Below are 20,853 nucleotides of genomic sequence, written 5' to 3' on the forward strand. Positions count from 1 at the left end.
TTCCAAGTTCGAAGAGACACTCGCTCAGCAGCACGAGGAAAAGAGAATGAGAAGAAAGGCTGCAGCCCAGACAGACAGACCAGCGTCAGACTTCACCTGTGCCCTCTGCCACAGGGACTGTCATTCCCGCGTCGGACTGGCCAGCCACACCCGGCGCTGTATCAGAATAAACACCAAGAGCGCAACTCCATAGTCTTCCGAGACTGAAGGATGCCTACTATATATATATATATATATATATATATATATATATATATATATATATATATATATATATATATATACACACACACACACACGCACGGGAACACACACGCACCGACAAAGAAGCCGGACAAGTTTCGGTTGAGTGGATCCTTTTCATATTTGGCAAGGGTTCGTTCGTCAGACGAAAAGTGTGAAGCAATTGTCTCCCCTGTAAAGGTCAATGCGAAGACAAACATGGCGACCTTCATCTTGCGGCATGCTCTTTCATCACAAACCTCGATCTTTCCCTCCTTTGCCAGAGCGACTTTAAATGCTGTGCAGCACAAGCATAGGTCACTATTCACATCGACTTACCATTTTGCTGCAGCACCGGCAGCAAAAAAGGTTTTCACTCGAGACAAACCTCACGTGAACATAGGCACGGTGGGTCATGTCGATCATGGCAAAACGACTTTGACTGCTGCGATTACGAAAGTGCTAGCTGAAGATGCCAAGGCAGACTTTAAGCGCTATGAAGACATTGACAAAGCCCCAGAAGAGAAGGCTCGAGGCATCACCATCAACGCTGCCCTGGTCGAATATGAAACTGAAGAGCGCCATTACGGCCACGTCGATTGCCCGGGCCATGCAGATTATATCAAGAACATGATCACGGGTAAGGACTAAGAGGTGGATGCTTCCCGTATTAAGTTATTGAAGTTATTCAAGTTATTGTGTTCATGGTTTGTGGTATGTGTGTATGGTGATTGTGTGCATATGTACTTGCCCGGCTTTCATAAGCTTTCATGCTTATGATAAACACACAAAAATGTGACAAATGCAATTATTTGTCTGAGCGTCAAACATCGGACGCTGGACCGATATTCCTGAAAAATTACCAGACGTTTTTGAACAGATCGGCACCTTGTCGGAACCATTTTTTGCAGTCAACGTTTATGGCCAAGATGCATCAAAGTATAGTATGTATTGCTTTTAAGCTTTGAGGAAACGACGGGCAACGAAACTGATTGGTCATTTGAAGAACAAGCCTTATCATGAAAGACTCGCTTTGCTAAAGCTACCAAGTCTAGAACACAGAAGGCAGCGGGGAGATATGATCAATTGCTATAAATACATACACAGAATCTACAAGACCACAAATCCCGAACTATCACCTGCAGTAAGTAGAGACAGAAGAGGCAACAGTTTAATGTTAAATAAATCACATTACACTTACAGACTGAAAGTGCGCAGTTCCTTCTTTACAGAGCGAGTCGTTAATAAATGGAACGGTGTGCCAGACAGTGTTGTGACTGCCCCAACCATGTTATCTTTCAAGACTAGGTTAGACGCTCATTGGGCCAACTCTCCAAGCATTTATGATCCAGTATGCTATCATTAGGCCACGCATGCTGGTATACTGTATCCAGTTGAACGACGAACAGGCCTCAAACATCTGATTCCAGTTCAAGTTCCAGTTCATGTTCAAGAAACCCATTCAAGGAAAGGGAAGGCACACAGACAATGATTAAAAAACAAAACTTGTGTAAATAGTTTCAAACAGAAGTGTCACAGTATATTTCTGAGTTTTATAGCAATGTTGATATTTTTTTCAGACAAAAAGAATGAACTGTTAGTAAGACTTGGAGATACAAAAGTTAAAACCAGATATTATTCATTTTTATTGGATTCACTGAGATGAAAGTGAAATAGTCAAATACAAACTTTATACAATGTGTGATACTTTATACAATATGAATCCAGTCATATCTGGTTTTAGTCATTGTCGTATGAACTACCAAATTATGACATATTTAGTACTGAATAAAGACACTAAGAGATGTAAAACCCCAAACCCTAAATTAAATGCCAGAGCATGTGAAGAACTAGATAATCAGTAGTTTACACAACTGGACAAGAGATTTTTTGACAGATTGAATTCAGAAAGTCAGAGTTGGTGATGAGTACTCCGAAGACTAGTCAGAGGCTGGCGTTCATAGTGGAATACCGCAGGGAAGTAGGACCAGTACTTTTTACTACCTTTATGAATGACCTGTTATGAATGTAGAATCATCTTGTGAAATCTTTGCTGATGATACCAAAATATATGACAAAACATGCAACAGTAACATCCAGCAGCAAGATCAAGACAAACTCCAGGCTTGGACAGAGAAATAGAATCTGTATTATTATGTGGACAATTGTAAAAAGATGCACGTTGGCAGAATAAATCCAAACAAAATGTACACTGTGCAGTTCAATAAAGCTTGACCGTGATATTTTTGTAAAACTATATAAAGCTCTGGTGCAACCTCACTTAGAGTATGGAAAAACTATAGTATAATATATATGGTGTCCATATCTGAAGCGACAGTTGATTGCAATAGAGAGGGTACAGAGAAGAGCCACAAATCTTGTACATGAATGTAGGCTCATGTCTTAAAATGATTGATTAATATATTTGAAATCATTTTCCCTTCGTCAAGGGTAGAAGGATATTGAGACATATTAGCTTTTCAATGGTCATGTTAATGTATCTTGGGATCAGTTCTTCTCTGCACCTCGGTATAGATCCACAAAAAATACTGATGGAAAAAAAATTGTAGAACGTTCAAATATTAACACAAAGTTTTGCTTCAGTAACCGAGTTACTAATGTAGAAACCAACTACCACCTCATTTAAAGCAAGTACCATTTACTAACTGTTTCAAGAATCAACTGGATGATTCTACAAAATTCCTAAGTATTTTTACTAGAGAGTTCGATGAATGGAATATGAATAAATGTAAATGAAGTGTCTAACCTTGACCGAAATCTATAACAAAATATGTTATGAAACCAAAGAAGGGACTGCATATAAGCTTCAAAGTTTATTTTGTCCCTAAGCTACTGCTACTACTACGACTACTACTAATGTTGTAATTAAAAAAACAGTCCTCTCCCCTTTGACCAAGCTTGAGGAATTGGGGGTACCGGTAATTGGGAAAAAAAGCACAAAAAATATAGGATATACTTGAAGTAAGTGAACATGTTTTGTGAAGGAAAATTAATGAAGATTCTAAATCTGGGCTTTTTTCCTAGTTATTTTGATAGCAGGTAACTATTCGGGCATTTCAGAGTGAAGATGATATATTTAGAACATGATATATTTTTTGCTATAATTTAAGTCTGTTTCCACCACTATAGAGTGACATCCAAAACCAAAACAAACAAAATACAACTGGAAATGGCATGCTTTTAGTAAGTTCATATCTGTGCATGAAAATAACACAGGTTATAACAGAAAAGATTATCATAACTTTATTTTATTAGTAATCTCTCTTATTAATTAATCTCTTGCAGACATGCATGGGAATAACTGTCCTGACAATGACAATAGTGGGTTCAGTCAATATAAGAGGTCTTTCAAGTTTCATATACTTAGAACTGTATAGTCAATCTTTGTAACACCAAAGAACTTTCCCAACAGAGCCAGAAGCTCTTTGATGACACTCACTCAGTCCATGCTGCACATTGGCCAACAAAAATCATCTTGCATGCTGATTTGTTTCCTCTGTGAACAATTCTATCATCTGATCAGTGACAAAAAATATACACGTTTCCCATCTTTTGCACTTTATCCCTGGGTTTCATCAAAATCATGGATTGTTGGCTGTTATCCAAATCAGTGATCAGTGACAACAGTTTTCTGATGTCTAGAGCCATGTCCTCTGACTAGACTATGACCTATCATTTTACACCACTCCTCTTCCTCTCTGTCACTGTCACCCACTCAAAAATAATGTCTGCTATGATAGATGAGACTGACCATTAGTTAAATGTTTTGTCAGTTTCATAACTTGTCATAACCTTCATGTTTAATGAATCATCAGAAAAGAGACCAATCTCCATCATTATATCTATCCATAGTCATTCGCACAGCCTGCAGAGTTGTGTAAAATTGCAGACTGTGACCACTGTCTTTGCTGTACAAAGTTTCTGATGCCTTTTTGGCATATGAAGTAAAGCCCCTTTCCATGCTTGCTCTTCATTGTCAGCAAATCATTATTGGGGAGAAAGCAGTTTTCCACCTAATGTAAGCTTGTTTCATTTGTATTTTTATAACCCAGACACATCAATCTAACCATTCACTGTTCAGAGTCTGTTAAGTTCATTAAACAAAATTCTGATAAAGGAAATATTGGAATAGATATTGAACATCAGTTGACATCTTAAAGCGCTGGCCAAAAATCCCTGGGATTAAAATACAGACTTGCGGTTGGACAGCTTTTTGCCTGACCACTCCTGCTCTCGCTTCACTGACAGGCTGTCATGAACCAAGGGAACCTGTTTCCAGCTGCAAGACATGGGAAAGGAGTCTGGTCTGTTGATATGGTTTACACTGAGCAGCAGTGTCAAAATACCACTGTTTACACTGACCCCCACACACTGCCTCATGCCGGTTCAAACAAGGGTTATAACCCAAGCTCCTGTGCCCTCCTCTCACTTTCTCTTTCTCTTTCTCTATCTCTCTCTCTTTGTGTGCTGATGTGAGAGAAAAATACACACACAAAAAACCCCCACACACAATAAAGCCAAATTGTGTAACAAATCTGTTCGTTCTGCTACACCCAAAACATACTTTTTTCAGGAGAATATACGTCTTTTTTCTTTCCCCTTTTTTTCTGTCCAGTTGGTGGATTACTTCTAATGAAAGCTGAATACCACAAGATATTTGTGTTTTTTCCCATGTATGTGTGTGTCTCAGTCTGTGGATGTTTGAAATTGTGTGTGTGAGAGAGAGTCATACAGCTTACTTATCTGAACTTTACATTCTATTTCTAGTACCCATACGTCATTTTTTTTTCCCACTGATAGTGATAAATCACAAGTGGATTTCACCATTTCAAATGATGAATGCCACATTTTGTTATTTCATAACTTAAATACATGTTCTCCGTCTGTGTCCATTTCTCTCTCTCTCTCTCCCTCTCTCTCTCACACACACACAAACACACACACACACACTCCCTCTCATTCTTTTCTGCACAGGCAAAACTGAAATTCCAGACATCAGTGACCCGCCGACCAGATGCTCTATGACCTGACTGGCAGGGTAACTTTCATTGTCAGTGTGTTTACTTCAGAGTCAGACTGACAACAGCTGCTAAACTTATATGGACTAGATTGGTCCACCTCAGTCCCTTTGACTGACAGCATGAATTTCAAATTCGAAGCTGGCCAGTGCTGAATTATTTTCTGAAACTCACTAAACTGAGAGATTTCATAGTTGTTTTTTTTTAAATTCAGAATGTTATGGCAACATAAAAAAAAGAATGTACATACTCAAACTTATAGCTGTGTGTGGCCTGCTGGTATGTTTATTTCTGTGATGAAAAATGATTGTGGAGCTGTCACTTTCCCATCAGAACCCGAAAAGGAAAAGCTAAAGATGAACCTCTTTTTACATAGGTTTTCTGTGCATCTTTAAGGGCACTGGGGAAGCACTTTGTGCTGGATATCAGCTGATGTCTTATAGGCTCTGGAAGGGTTAAGTACCCCTGTAACTTGTGTAAGCCCACAATTTCTCGCAATCTGACAATTTCTCTCATTTTAAGAGAAATCGTGGGATTGCGAGAAGTCATGATTGTTCCCCTCCCACATTTTCTCTCAGTCGCTTTCTTGTCTTTTCCCAGTGCAAATCTGAGAGAAAAATGAGAGAGAGAAAGAAAGAAAAAGGGGGAGCGACAACGACGACGATCATGATAATGACAATCACGTTAGCAGAGACATTAACAGTGATGACACTGAAAGTTGAAACCCAACTAATTACTGCATTTCACATAAGATGGATACTGCAATGCATCAACCTCAAATTCAATATCGGAATCAATAGCAAACAACAAAATTCAGGCAATGTGTATAACTCAAACAGAAATATATGACATGATATGATATAATATAACATAATATGACTTGAAACGAATCTTTCCTAGATGGAATAACATAAAAATGATTCAACTTTCTACATAAATGAAAAAGGTATTTTGGTGTCATATACTGTACCATGTCAAACTGATGCAAACTAGGCCTATCGGTTTGCTCTGCTTGGCCAAATTTCGTGCGGCTAACAGTGAAAAGACGACCTGTCTTGCCCGGTCCACTCTTAGCCAATCAAACGCCTCTAAAAGCTATATGCGCTGAACCATTCCTTTGGCCAAGGCTCTCTGCGCTATCCTGTCAGGTTTACGCTCTGTCTTACGCTTTTTTTGGCTATTAAGCGTATTCATTTGGCCTGATTTTGCTGCATGCGGCTTGTGTTTATTATATTCTTACATTCTGTGTACTCGATTCGACTCGGCCCCCTCGAATCGTTCGTTTTTCTCTACCTCTAAATCGACCCTGTCTTTCCTTTCTCTGTTGGGGATCGGATTTTCGCTGGGTGCCTAAGCGCGGGTACCATGCCTTGTATGCCATCCCACGACGGCAGGAATCATGATGCTGGGATCGAGACCCAGCAAGAGACTCTCCCAGGCCCGGAGCTCATGATTCCTCCCAATAGGGACCGCGGCGATGCGTCTTTAGATGCTAATCGTGGAGGCAACACTCACACCAGTAAAACGGTCATGAAGGGGACCAGGGGGAAAGGGGTACAAGCGTCGCCTCCCGAGGTGTCCCAGCACGAGGCAGGGAGAAGGGGGAGTGGCAAGTCCTCTCTGGGTGGTGGGTCTCGTGGCTAGACGCGAACTCCCAAGGGGAGGCCGCGCCCGGCCGTTACCCAGGTCCCCACTCGGAGACGGCCCTCAGGGGCCCCATTGCGGTTCCCCCTCCTCCCTCCTCTGCTGACCCCCCTCCCCCACCTCCTTCTGGGGGGGAGAAAATTTTGGACCTCTACTTTGCCCACCCCGGGCCAAGCCACCCCATTCTCCCTATGGGAGGGGATTCGGGGCGCGTGGCCACCTGCTCTGCAGGTCTTCCCGCTATCCGGCTGGTCTTCCCTGCTGGGGGAGGCCCACGCGTGTCAGACGGTTCCGGGCAGTCAGTCCGCTCGTCTTCTGGCGGGACTGACATCCAAGTCAGACCTGACCTCCCTCCGACTTGGCCAGGTTTTTCCCTTCATGGAGGTCAAGGCGCCAGTGACCCTTGGGGTTGGGGTCACAGGATGGCTGGTGCCCACGGGTGGTTACCCCCATTCTACCCGTACTGGGACGCACCTATGGTGCATGCTGGGTTGCTGAGAGGACCAGGGGCCAACCCCTTGTCTGCTCCCCACCGGACCCAACCCAGCACATCTCACAGGGTGACACACACAGCCCCAACAAGTAGGATCGACTTCTTGTCGGTCAGGTTGAGCTCCTCAACCAATATTGCCACTCAGTCCACAAATCGGGCCTCTGTCAACCCACAGGTGACCTCAACGGTCACAACGGCCTCCTTGTCGGGACCAACTGCTGCCGAGGGGCCCTGCTTGGCCCAGGGGGGCCTGCAGTTCCCACCTACCCAGCCCTCAGTCCTACAGGGAGATGAGTGGGTGTTTGTCCCCTCACAGCACTCATGGGTCCCTCTTGCATCCAGGGATGCCCTCACTGAGAAGATGTGGCACCCACCATCCAAAGCATGGTTGGACCTACGGTCCACACGCTCCCCACCTGCTTCAGGTGTCAAGGACGTAACAGCTGCAACCATGGTCCCTCCTCGGGATCGTCCCAGCTCATCCTGCTGGGCTGACCACAGCTCGCAGGACGCCCCAGCGGGTACATCCACTTGGGATGGCACCCAGCAGGGGATGGACTGCAAACAAGAGTGGGAGCCCCTGTCTTCAGATGAGGACGAACAAGTGGATGAGTACTCTTCACCCCCATCCCAGGGGGACATACTGAGCCCACACTTCCCTAGGGACCAGCCTGAACCAAACTCGGACTTAGCCGAGCTCGAACTGACCCTCCCCAATCAGGTCATGCATGCCGAATCAGTCCCTCAGGCTACTTTGTCACCCTTGACCCTCCTTAGGCCATGTGACTCTAACTCCAGAACCACCAGATGGCTTAATAAGCCAGCCTGCACTGTCAGGGGTGTTGCTTCCATCCCTCCTCCAGGCAGGGAGTCCCTCTCTGCCCCGGGCGCTTTTCCCCCAGGCAAGTTCCTTAAAGATTCCTCCAAGGGCGGGGTGTGGTCCTTGTACACACAGGACCACCCTGCCTACAGGGAAGCGGAGCCCTCCGCACAGGACAGGATGTTGATCTCACAGTACACCACCTTCCCCACTTCAGCTACTCTATCTTTTAAAACGTTAGCAGAGTGGGACAGATTGGCCCGCCGCTCCCTCTTCAAGGTTTCCACGGCTTATACCTTCTTCAATGCATTCCTTCACAGGGCCAATGAGCTGTGGGAACAGTGTCCAGTTAATCAGGACACGGGGTCTCCTTCCTCTGTCCTGCCGGGCCTCTTCACCGACCAGAGGTTAAACACTTTTGGCAATAGGGTAGCATCTGGTCTCACGGCAGCTGCACACACAGCTACCAGCCTTCACTTCAGTACTGTGCTAGTTCGGCGTGATGCCGTTCTCCGCGTCTCTAACATTCCGATAGAGGAGAGGGCTGCCCTGCGGTCCATCCCAGCACAGCAGCACTCCCTCTTTGGCCAGTATGCACCCCATTTTGTCAGCCACAGGGCAGAGACAAACAGGGAGGTGGCCTCATATTTAGCCCACACCTCCCAGGGGCGCCAGGGTTCTAAAACTTCTATGCCATTGAGACCGGCCACCAGGGCCCCTCCATATACCACGCCACCTAAGTCGAAGCGGCATGCGCAGAATCAGCGGCAGAGGAATAAACCACCTCATGTCCGTCCAAGCCAACCAGCCATGCCCAAGGCCAGAAGGCAGCACCCCCAATGACTGGGCCCTGATTCAGCACCGCCGGTCGTTCAGCCCCTCCCCTCCAAGTAGGAAACTTGTCCCGGCATGCACATCAGTGGCGTGCTCTGGGACTCAGCGACTGGATTGTGTCAGTGCGAGAGTCTGGGTACATGCTGCCTTGGGCGGATGACCGCCCCCCTCTAAGATCCACTCCTTATGTGCCCAGCTTGGCGGAGCAGGAGAGCATCTTAGAGACAGAGGTATCGCACCTACTCCGCACAGGGGCGATATCTCAACTCTCGGACCTGGGCCCCGGTTTTTACGGCTGGTTGTTTGTGATTCCAAAGGTCTCGGGAGGGTGGAGACCAGTCTTGGACTTGTCCCCCCTCGACAAATTCCTCCCCAAAATCAAATTCAAGATGGATAGGCAGGCACAGATTCGGGAGGCCATTCAACAGGGCGATTGGGCTACCTCTATCAATATGAAAGATGCTTATTTTCATATCCTCATCCATCCGGCGCCGGGGGGGTGGGGTGGGGGGCGCACTCGGCAGACCTCTCCCTGTGGACTGAGGCTCTCCTCCGTTGGTACCACAGCAAGGGCATTGCACTTTCAGCGAGACACATAGCAGGAAGAGCCAACATCTTGGCAGATGCTCTCAGCAGGTCCAAGAGTGTCATCCACACAGAGTGGACCCTGGACAAGGACACCCTTCAGGGGTTGTGGGAACTGTGGTTTCGGCCGATGGTGGACCTCTTTGCCACAAAGTTCAACAAGAGACTTCCCGCTTATGTCTCTCCGGTCGCCGACCCGGAAGTGTGGGCAGTGGATGCTCTCTCTTTAGTCTGGAGCAGTCTGATTGCCTACTCGTTTCCTCCCTTTCCAATTCTGTCCAAGGTGATACGGAAAGCTAGATTGGAACGCCCGCAGTTGATTCTCATTGTGCCGAAATGGCCAGCCCAGCCCTGGTATCCTGACCTTCAGTCTCTGACACATGTTCCACCCCTGAAACTCGAAACCAAACTTCATCTGCTGAGACAGCCACGTTCAGGGATTCCTCATTCCAATCCTGAACTGCCCCACCTGCACGCGTGGCTGCTGTGCGGTTGGAACTGTCAGCATTACCATTGAAATCTTTGACCCCTCGGTCAGCCTCTGTGTCGGCTGCACTTACCTAGGGGGGTGCCTCCTCTGACCTCCTCTCCATAGTCACCAAAGCAAGGAGGGAGGGAACTGAGACTTTGTATGACTTTCGCTGGAAGAAATGGTTGCGGTGGTGTATGGCTCAGGACGTTCCCCCTACTAACCATACGAGCATGCAGCTGGCCAACTTTCTGGCTCACTGATCAACCTGTCTGCTAGTTCTGTGCGAGGGTACAGGTCTGCCATCTGTACCACAATCAAACAGCTAGGTGGTCTTGGTTTCCCAAGTCATTCGTAGAGCCTACTCTCATTCTCACAGGGATATCATCTGTCTTAATCCCAGAGCTCATGAAATGCAGGCCATAGCTACTCCAGCTGCTTTCCAGCACTCAGTGCCACTGCAGCATGCCTTGGAGGCAGCCTTCTGGCGGTCTAAGAATCCCTTCATCAATTTCTACCTCAGGGATTTCCGTATGACCAGGGCTGATGGTTCCAAGGGGATTTCCTTTGTCGTGGCTAACACTGCCGTCTCGGTTACAAGGGCGCCCCATACAAACCAGTAGACGTTGCCCTCCTCCATTTGCTTTGAATTCTGCAAGTTTGACATGGTACAGTATATGACACCAAAAGGAGGAGTTTGTATTATACTCCATGTTTGGTGATACATGTACTTACCATGTCAAACTCGAGTGCCTGCCTGTCTCTGCTGTGGTTCTCATGGGGCATTTTTCTCGATGGCCACGGAATGATTCAGCGATAATAGCTTTTAGAGGCGTTTGATTGGCTAAGAGCGGATCGGGCAAGAAAGGAAGGAGTTTTAGGTTTCAAATTTAACTCTCAAGTCATAAGATATCTAGGACATGCGTCCCAAGCACTTCAGAAGAAACCCTAGAAAGCAGAAGCACACATACACACACACACACACACACATACACACATGCATGCACACACACACACACACACACACACACACACACACACACACACGAAAAAAGAACAGTGTTTCCCATTGCATAGACTTGACATCTCAGAGTCATTAATAGAATAATTCTGAAATTTGCAATTTCAGAGGGCCGTTAAAAACACACACACTATCTAATGATTTGTCTTCACAACAATGCTGCCAACTTGTGTTTGTGTGTGTGTGTGTGTGTGTGAGTGTCTGTATGTCACTTGAGAAATACATCTTTAGACATTTTCTCTGATTTTACTCTGTGTGTGTGTGTGTGTGTGTGTGTGCGTGAATACATATAGTTATAGGAAGAGGAAATAGGGCAAGTGTGGAACTGGATGGAGAGATAGTATGATAGAAAGAAACAAGAGAGGGCAGAGGGGGGGGGAGAATGAAAGAGAAGGGTGTGTGGGGAGTGGATGCAGGAAGGGGAGTGGGGAGGAGCATTTTTGTGGTAATTTGAGTAATTTGCATTAGGTACTTTAATGATGCCTTTTTTCAATTTAACAACAGACAGGGTTTTCACTGAGAAGGCTAAGAGAAAGAGGTGGGAAGGAGTCTGACAGACTACAGCAGAAATAAAACATTGGTGTCAATGTGGAAAATAGGTTTAAGGTAGTGATAGTGTAGGGGCAGTGATTTTGATGTGGGAATGGAAAAGTGAAGAGTGGAGTAGATATACAACTATTACAAGACAGCCTTTATTTAAAATTGCTGAACTTGATTGGAAACATTTGATTCAAAATGATAACCACCAATATCCCAGCTAAAGGAACAAGGAAGAGGAAAGGTTCCTTAAACCTGTCAAAGGGGACCTTTTTTAGAAATAATTTTTGTTTGCCAACATGAATGATTTAATAAGTGACCCTGTTGTGTGTTTCAGGTACTGCCCAGATGGATGGCGCTATCCTGGTGGTGGCAGCCACAGATGGCACCATGCCCCAAACACGGGAACACCTGCTGCTGGCCAAGCAGATCGGCATCAGCAAATTGGTGGTGTTCATCAACAAGGCTGATGCTGCTGACAGCGAGATGCTGGAGCTGGTGGAGATGGAGGTGAGGGAGCTGCTGACAGAGTTTGGTTACGATGGCGACAACACGCCTGTCATCATTGGCTCCGCACTGTGTGCACTGGAGGATCGTGAGCCAGAGATGGGGGCCCAGAAAGTGCGAGCGCTGCTCAAGGCAGTGGACTCCTACATCCCTCTGCCAGTACGTGATTTGGACAAACCATTCTACATGCCTATCGAGTCCATTTTTTCCATTCAGGGGCGTGGCACTGTGGTGTCAGGCAAGTTGGAGCGAGGTGTGGTGAAGAAAGGGGATGATTGTGAGATCATGGGCTATGACAAAACCTGGAAGACGACCATCACAGGCATTGAGATGTTCAAGAAACAGTTGGAGCGAGCAGAGGCTGGGGATCAGCTGGGGGCTCTGATCCGGGGCATCAAACGTGACGACCTTCGACGTGGTGTGGTGATGGGCAAGCCAGGCACCATGACCATGCACAACCACTTTGAGGCCCAGATCTACCTGCTGAGTAAGGAGGAGGGGGGGCGCTCCAAGCCTTTCACCCCCTTCTTCCAAACTCAGATGTTCTGCACGACCTGGGACGCTCCTGCCCTGCTGGAGATCCCTGACAAAGACCTGATCATGCCCGGGGAAGACGCCCGCGTCATCATGAACCTGCGCAAGAAGATGGTCATCGAGAAAGGCATTCGCTTCACATTGCGAGATGGCACCGGCACTCTGGGGTATGGGGTCATCACCAGCATGCTTCCTGATCGTAACATTGAAGACTTGGAGAAGGATCGCCTTGCTGCACGCGACAAGAAAAAAAGTCAGCAGTAGAGGCTGTAAGAGTAAGCAGCCAAGTAGAAAGGAGTTCTGGATATGATTCTTAAAAGTGCTACTATGTGGAATGAAATGAAAAGAAAAGAGAGACAGAACAAGAAAAAAAGTCAGACATACAGCTCTGGGGTAGTTACATGGATGTTCACAAGTCTGATGACAAAAAGTAAAAGCAACTATTGATTGCAGTTTTGACATTTTAACTCTGTTACTCAGTGTGCCACAACATATGGTGATAGTATTTTGTTGTTGGAAACGGGAGCAAAGAGCTTGTCAAGTTGTTGAAACATTATTCTTGGTCAAAGCATGGAAAACATTCTCGGTTTGACTGAGTGAAATTCCAGATTTTTCTCACGATGTTCTATTTCATTTTCATTTGTGTGAGGATGTTTAGCAAATTAGAAATCTTCTGAACATCATTTAGTTTTTCTCCAAGTACTATCATTGATATTGTGTTTGTCAACTTTGAAAGACGGTTTCATTAATTAAAAGAATCGTATTGATGTAAAATCAGTCAAATATAAAACAGTGAAATTCTTATCTGCTCACACACAAAAAAGAAAAGTGTGTATGTGAGAGAGAGAGAGAGAGAGAGAGAGAGAGAGTGTGTGTGTTTCCTTGTTGCTACAGCACTACAAGGTAACTTGATATCAAACACAGTGTATTTCCATAAATATCTTGTAACCTTTTTCTTCTTTTAGAATTTTATTTTAAGACATCTGTTTATACTCCTTGTATAGAAGTATAGAACATTCTAAGTACATGATAATGTGAAATTAAAATAGTCAAACTCAAATGTAGCATTCATTGCTGTTGGTTTAGAATGTTGTGAATATGAAGTAGTACCCATTTTTGTTCTCTGAACAATGATAATAATTAAATTACCACCCTGCCTTGCATCCAGTGTAGATCATGGGATTGAGAGAATGTGTGTGAAGCATGAATCACGTGTGTGCTTTCCTTCCAGTCAGTTGGATGTGGTTTTGATCTTTCTTTCTCTCTGGCTCAGTGGCTCTCTCATCTTGAAGATCCCAACACATGGGGTTCTGGTGCCAAAACGCTTTGAAATGCATCAGAATATCTTTGTAGGACATACGTTGGTTAGAAATGCAAACTTTTAAAGTAACATTTTTAAAGTGTTGTGAGCAGACCAACCCTTCTCCCCCCACATTCCCACCTCCCCCCAAAAAAACAAAAAACAAACAACAACACACATCTGAAAAACACAGTTGAAACAGTACTCAAGAGTTGGACCTTCCCATGACGGAAACAGAAAGAGTGAGGGGGAGAGAGACTGCGAACCTATATATATATATATACCATTGAGACTTCTACTCACGAATGTGTGGTCATGTGAAGAAGGAAGAACATTCATCCGTATGCACACATATTTAACCATTGTACACACACACACACACACACACACACACACATGGTTGAAAGTATTCATGCAGACCTAATTGGCACCACGTTCCCTAAGAGAGAGTGCTTACAGTTCACCCAGCAAATTTTGTGAACTCAATCCTCTCCCAGCATCCTCAATGTTTGATTTGTTGATGTTCTCCATAACTCATGTCTTCAATCATTCACCTTCATTTTGTATTTTACCCCATGAGTACAAGTCTGCCATTGTTAGACCCTTACTAAAGAAGCCTTCTTTGGATCCAAATACCTCATAAAAACTGCTGACCAGTTTCTAACCTTCCTTTCATGTCAAAACTACTTGAGAGAATTGTTCTGTTTTGGTCCATCTCAGTGCGAACAATCTGACTGATCCACACCAGTCTGCATATAGGGCTGGGCACAATACAGATACAGCCCTCCTGAAAGTGGTGAATAATCTTCTCACCTTTGATGACAACAAAGTATCTCTTCTGTCTCTGTTGGATCTTTCTGCAGCTTTCGATACTGTTGATCACTACATCCTTCGGTTTAGACTTCAAAACTCTTGGCATTTCTGGCACAGTTTTAAACTGGCTGAAATCACATCTCTGAGCTCAGTCCCAGATAATCTCTGTCGATGGCCTTGACTCCTCTGCATCACCACTGAACTATGGGGTACCACAGGGTTCTGTGCTTGGACCTGTTCTGTTGGTTTTGTATGTCAGACCTGTGTCTGGTGTGATCGACCAACATGTACTGTCACACAAAATCCTCGCTGATGTACATCCGGTTCCATTTCTGAACTTGGCAACATGGTTACAAGCACCCAAGACTGCATTTCAGACTTAAAACAATGGATGACACTGAACAAGCTACAATTCAATGAAAGAAAACTGAAATCCTGCTCCTGGCAGTCTTGGATATGTCTCAAAGATCCCCAAAACACAGTTATACACTTTACAGTCATGCAAATTGCTTGGAAATGTGAAATTAAATGTTTTTTAAACTTTGTATAAGTTATAAAAATGTATGATACTGCACGCACTCATACCAATTCTGTCATGGCCCACAAGACTGATCTGACTTGTTTCAATGTGTTTTAGCACTATAAATTATTTTGGGGGGACCTTTGTCATGTTTTCTAACAGGACGCAGAATTACCTCAATCGTTTGGGTGACCGGTCTCAACTTGAGCTCAGATTGCCCTCATCAGGACATGCAGGCCCAGCTATTTCTGCCACTGCAAATACCTCTGCTTTTCTTCTTCCACCTCTCCCACCCCTACCCACTCCATCACAACCCACACCACCTCCAATGTCGTCTCCAACCAACACTCACCAAAACCAGGTTGGTGCAATATATTTTCATCCTTTCTAGGTATTGAGTAAGATTTCCACAGTCATGTCTGAACGCACTAACAACACTGTTAACCATACTCAATCCTGCCAGTTGGCAGGTTTGAGCCAACTTCTGTCTTTATTTGGTCACACAATACACACACACAGATGGGGGGGTTACTCTCTGATGATGTACTCCAGAATGAGGGCCCCTATTCAGCAACTGGGGATGCACCACATATGGCAAACCAACATGCCCATCCTCCCCCAACTCGGCTTCGGACAACTTGAGCAGGGATGCCCTCCTTCTGCACAGGGAGGACAGTTCCCACGAGGGGACATTTGCACAGAACGTGTTTCCAGAGCGGTTGGCTCCCTTGGATCGGCTACTGCCGCAAGTGCACTCTCGGTATTCACTCATGAGGCAGGCCGAGTCCATTGCTGGGATGCCCTCTTAGATTAGAGGGAAGAAGATGTCCAACGAGGTGACAGGCGCACGAAGCGCACCTCTCACCACGCCAGCGAATTCGGTGCCAAGGGACAAAACCACGCCTTCACAACCCTCTGTGGCTTCTGAAGCGATTACGTCCCGACAGAGCCTGCCGGATTTGTCCATGACAATTGACAAGGGCCGTGACACTCCCTCATGCGGCATTCCTCTACCGTTTTGGACTTCGCACAGATCATGCTCATGTGGTGGTGTGTCCATCGAGATCGATGATGACCATCGTTGTCATCCAGATGGGGGATGGGGGATGGGGGGAGGGTGGTGGTGGGGTGGGGGGAAGGATGCTCATGACTCTATCTGTGAGTGCGCAGATGGCTGAATAGTCCAATCTGCGCACGAAATGTTCGCTGACAGTTGGGGCAGACAAAGACAGGCATATCATTGTCAGGGAGCTTGTTTGCCCGTGACTTTCTGGCCTGCCTCTTCTCAACAGCTGCAGCAGTCCTGTTGGCCTCGCACAACCTGGCGCCTTTGTGCACAGCAGCGGTCCACTGCAGATTCCTCCCAGGAGTCAGGGTTGATATCAAACGCTTTAAGAGAGACTTTCAGAGTATCTCTGAAGCGCTTCTTCTGACCTCCGTGTGATCTCTTCCCTTGTTGCAGCTCGCCATAGAAGAGCCTTTTGGGCAGCCGATGGTCTGGCATGCGCGCCACGTGTCCAGCCCAGCGAAGCTGGGACTGCATCAGGATGGTGAAGATGCTGGGAAGGGTGGCTTTTGCGAGCACCTCTGTGTCTGGGGTCTTGTCTTGCCACTTGATGTTCAGTAGCTTCCTTAGGCATGTTGTGTGGAAGTGGTTCAGCTTCTTGGCATGTCGTTGGTACACTGTCCAAGTTTCGCAGGCGTACAGTAGTGTGGGGAGAACTACTGCTCTGTAGACCTTTAGCTTGGTCTCAAGACTAATGCCTCTTCTGTTCCAGACATTTGCATTGAGTCTACCAAAAGTTGCGCTTGCTCTTGCAATCCTGACGTTCACTTCATCGTCGATGGTCGCATTTCGTGACAGTGTGCTGCCAAGGTATGTGAACCGCTCCACCGCACTGAGTCTCTGACCGTTGACTGTGATGTTGGGCTCAACGTAGGGTTTCCCTGGGGCTGGCTGATGGAGAACTTCAGTTTTCCTCGTGCTGATGGTAAGGCCGAAGTTCCTGCTGGCAGTGGCAAACTTGTCGACGCTGAGTTGCATGTCAGCTTCAGATCCAGCGTTGAGGGCACAATCATCAGCAAACAAAAAGTCTCTGATGATGTCTGTCATGACCTTCGTTTTTGCTTGAAGCCTTCTGAGGTTAAACAGCTTGCCATCTGTTCGGTACTTTAGGCCGATTCCAACATCGCCATCTCTGAAGGCATCAGTAAGCATTGCAGAGAACATGAGGCTGAACAGCGTTGGAGCCAGGACGCAGCCTTGCTTGACACCATTTGTGACAGCAAAAGGAGCAGATGTTTCACCATTGTCCTGGACTCGAGCCTGCATGCCTTCATGGAATTGGCTGACCAAGGAAATAAATTTCCGAGGGCATCCGTACTTGGCCATGATCTTCCACAGTCCCTCTCTACTCACGGTGTCGAAGGCCTTAGTGAGGTCGACATAGGTGGAGAACAGATCAGCATTTTGCTCCTGACATTTCTCTTGCAGCTGCCTTGCAGCAAACACCATGTCAGTGGTTCCGCGCTCTTTCCGGAATCCACATTGGCTCTCAGGCAAATGACCTTGGTCAAGGTGTGCTGTGAGGCGGTTAAGTAGGATCCTGGCAAGTATCTTGCCTGCGATGGAGAGCAAGGAAATGCCCCGATGGTTATCACAGGCTTGCCGGTTCCCCTTTCGCTTGTACAAGTGAATGATAGATGCATCTTTGAAATCCTGGGGGATCGTCTCTTCTTTCCACATGAGTGAGTACAGCTGATGAAGCTTCTCAGTCAGCACAGTGCCTCCATCCTTGTAGACCTCTGCTGGTATGGAGTCTGAGCCAGGTGCTTTGCCACTGGATAGCAGACGGATTGCTTTCTGGGTCTCAAGAAGTGTTGGCGGATCGTCCAGTGCTTCGTTGGTGGGGACTTGTGGGAGACGGTCTATGGCTTCATCATTTATGGAGGAAGGGCGATTTAAGACACTGTTGAAGTGCTCAGCCCATCATTCGAGAATGTTCTCCTTCTCGGTGATCAAGGTATTCCCATCTGCACTGAGGAGGGGGGATGATCCTGAGGATGTGGGGCCGTAGACTTCTTTTAAGGCATCATAGAACCTCTTCATATCGTGCCTGTCAGCATATCCCTGGATCTCATCAGCTTTGTCACTCAGCCACTTATCCTGCATCTGGCGTAACTTTTGCTGAACAGTCCTGCGGATGGCATTGTATGCATCCTTTTTTGATGTGGACTTTGGGTTGCTCAGGTGGGCTTGATGCAGACGGCGTTTCTCATCCAGAAGCTGCTTGATTTCATCACAGTTTTCATCAAACCAGTCTTTGTGCTTTCTGGTCATGGGTCCAAGGGTCTCTGAAGCTGTACTATAGATCAGCTCACGCAGGGTCCTCCAGTCAGACTCCACATTCTGGTTGTCCAGAGAGGCGGATTCCAGACGATCTTCCAGCAGCTCCACAAAGGACTGTTTGATGGTGATGCTTTTCAGCTTAGCGATGTTGAGCCGTTTTGGAGCCTTCTGGCCTTGGGGGCGTCTCTTGGGTTGGATTCGAATATTCAGCTTCGAGACTACAAGGCGATGGTCTGTCCAACACTCGGCGCCGCACATGGTCTTTGTTACACGTACATCTTGCCTATCCCTTTTCCTGACGATGACATAATCGATGAGATGCCAATGCTTTGAGCGAGGGTGCATCCATGACGTCCTGTTACGGGTAGGGAGGCAGAAAACTGTGTTGGTTATCAGCAGTTCGTGCTCTGCACAGGTCTGAAGCAAAAGCAATCCATTTGGGTTGCAGTGGCCCACACCGTGCTTTCCAATCACTCCATCCCAGGAGATGTAGTCAGAGCCAACTCTAGCATTGAAGTCCCCAAGAATGATGAGCTTGTCTGCTTTAGGGATGGCAGCAATGACAGAGTGAAGGTCCTCGTAGAACTTCGCCTTCACTTCATCCGGGTTGGTCATGGTTGGGGCGTAGGCACTGACAATGGTGAGGTGCTTCTGGCCAGATGCCAGTGGGAGTTTCATGGTCATAAGCCTATCGTTGACTCCCTTTGGGATTCCAGCTAGCTTGCTGACAAGTGCTGTTTTTACTGCAAAACCAACGCCAGCCTCACGTCGCTCTTTGCTTCCTCGTCCACTCCAGAAGAAGGTGTAACCAGATCCCCGTTCACAGAGCTCGCCTTCGCCTGCAAGCCGAGTCTCACTCAAGGCTGCGATGTCGATGTTGTATCTGGCGAGTTCGGATGCAACTAGTGCTGTTCTCCTTTGGGGTCTGTCTGCGTTATCTCTGTCCAGGAGAGTCCTTATGTTCCAAGCACCAATGGTGAGAGGAACGATCCTTGTTTTTTTCTTTTCTTTCTCTTTGTTTCGACCGCTGATGTAGGGTCCCCGCCAGCCGCGGTATGCTGGCCAGGGTGATATGGAGCAGGCAATTTTTAGGGCACCTTTTCTAGCCCCTTCCTCATGCCAGGGAGGTGAGCAGTGCATTCCTAAAGAGGGCTGCTCAGACGCTCAGACGGCTGCCGAGCTCCATCGCTGCTCCTGTCGACGAAGAACGACCCTATGGCCTGAGCCGCCTGCGTGCAGGTCTGCGGCTGCGACTGCCAGTGTACCCACACCTGTCGTTTCGTCGCTCGCCTGTCGCCACAGGACTTGGGGGTGATGAAATGATGAAGGATGAAAGGTCATTTTGGATGACTAATGACTTGCGCGATGAGTTTGTTTAAAGTGAAGAGGAGTTGCGCAACGTCGACCTCACTCTCTCGTCCGGGTCCACCAATTTCCAGTGGCAAGACTAAGTCGAGACGACTGGAGGATGAGCACGGATGCAGTGGATGACCAAGATATCCTTTCGGTGTCTCATCTTGCTCTCTGCACTCCACAGTGCGTTGCTGTAACCGCCTTCCTCTCCGTTGAACCGATAGGTTTCTTCCGCAGATTCTGCCGGATCCAGACTTCGCATACATGGGTAGACACACCCCGGGGGCCAACTGCGTGTGGCATGCACACAGCACAGTGGAGCTAGATGGCCGTCGGTGGCTCTCCTGAGCCGACGCCCTTTTATGGATCTCCATAAGGGTGTCTAGCCACCCGCCTCACCAGTCCCAGAAGGGAGCGGTGGAAGTGCCGGTTTAGTCGTCGGCAACCCGACCCTGAACAGGTTGTACTGGATTACAGGTTACCAGTAGCAGATCTAATGACCTGACCTGACTTAGATGCTCATGTACTTATGTAGGGATGCCCTCCCTACCCGCTGTTTCGGGAGGATGGTGGCTCGTTAGGAAACACGTGCGGCTTGCACAACACATCCAACCCCTCTGCAGCGACCACGGCACCAAGGGACGTAACTAGTACCTCCCTTTGGCGACCCAGTACGACGTCCTTCAACTACGGACCCTTTCCGTGCGCCTTGCCCCTCCCGATTCGGGTAGGGGTACCCTCCCTCAGCACAGGGAGGAAAGTGCCACACAATGGATATGTGACAGTTGGGGTTAGTTATTTCTCTCATATTCG

The 20,853-nt window shown here is 46.9% G+C and overlaps 2 protein-coding genes across 2 annotated transcripts in view; both read left to right on the plus strand.

Annotated features, from left to right (window-relative positions):
* The first annotated feature begins 425 nt into the window (after positions 1-425).
* Positions 426-13,868, plus strand: LOC143299677 (elongation factor Tu, mitochondrial-like). The gene is made up of 2 exons (XM_076613020.1): positions 426-862; positions 12,002-13,868. Exons 1-2 carry the CDS (start codon positions 442-444, stop codon positions 12,967-12,969), a joined length of 1,389 nt encoding a protein of 462 aa, XP_076469135.1. The 5' UTR covers positions 426-441; the 3' UTR covers positions 12,970-13,868.
* A 6,843-nt stretch (positions 13,869-20,711) lies between these two features.
* The window catches only part of LOC143299427 (mitochondrial S-adenosylmethionine carrier protein-like), a 63,230-nt gene continuing 63,088 nt past the window's right edge, over positions 20,712-20,853 (plus strand). The window contains exon 1 of the mRNA XM_076612620.1: positions 20,712-20,830. The gene's annotated coding sequence lies outside the window, so the exon portion shown is untranslated. The remainder of the gene's footprint in view (positions 20,831-20,853) is intronic.

Source organism: Babylonia areolata, chromosome 25, assembly GCF_041734735.1.
Source record: "Babylonia areolata isolate BAREFJ2019XMU chromosome 25, ASM4173473v1, whole genome shotgun sequence".
Classification (NCBI taxonomy): Eukaryota; Metazoa; Mollusca; class Gastropoda; order Neogastropoda; family Buccinidae; genus Babylonia; species Babylonia areolata.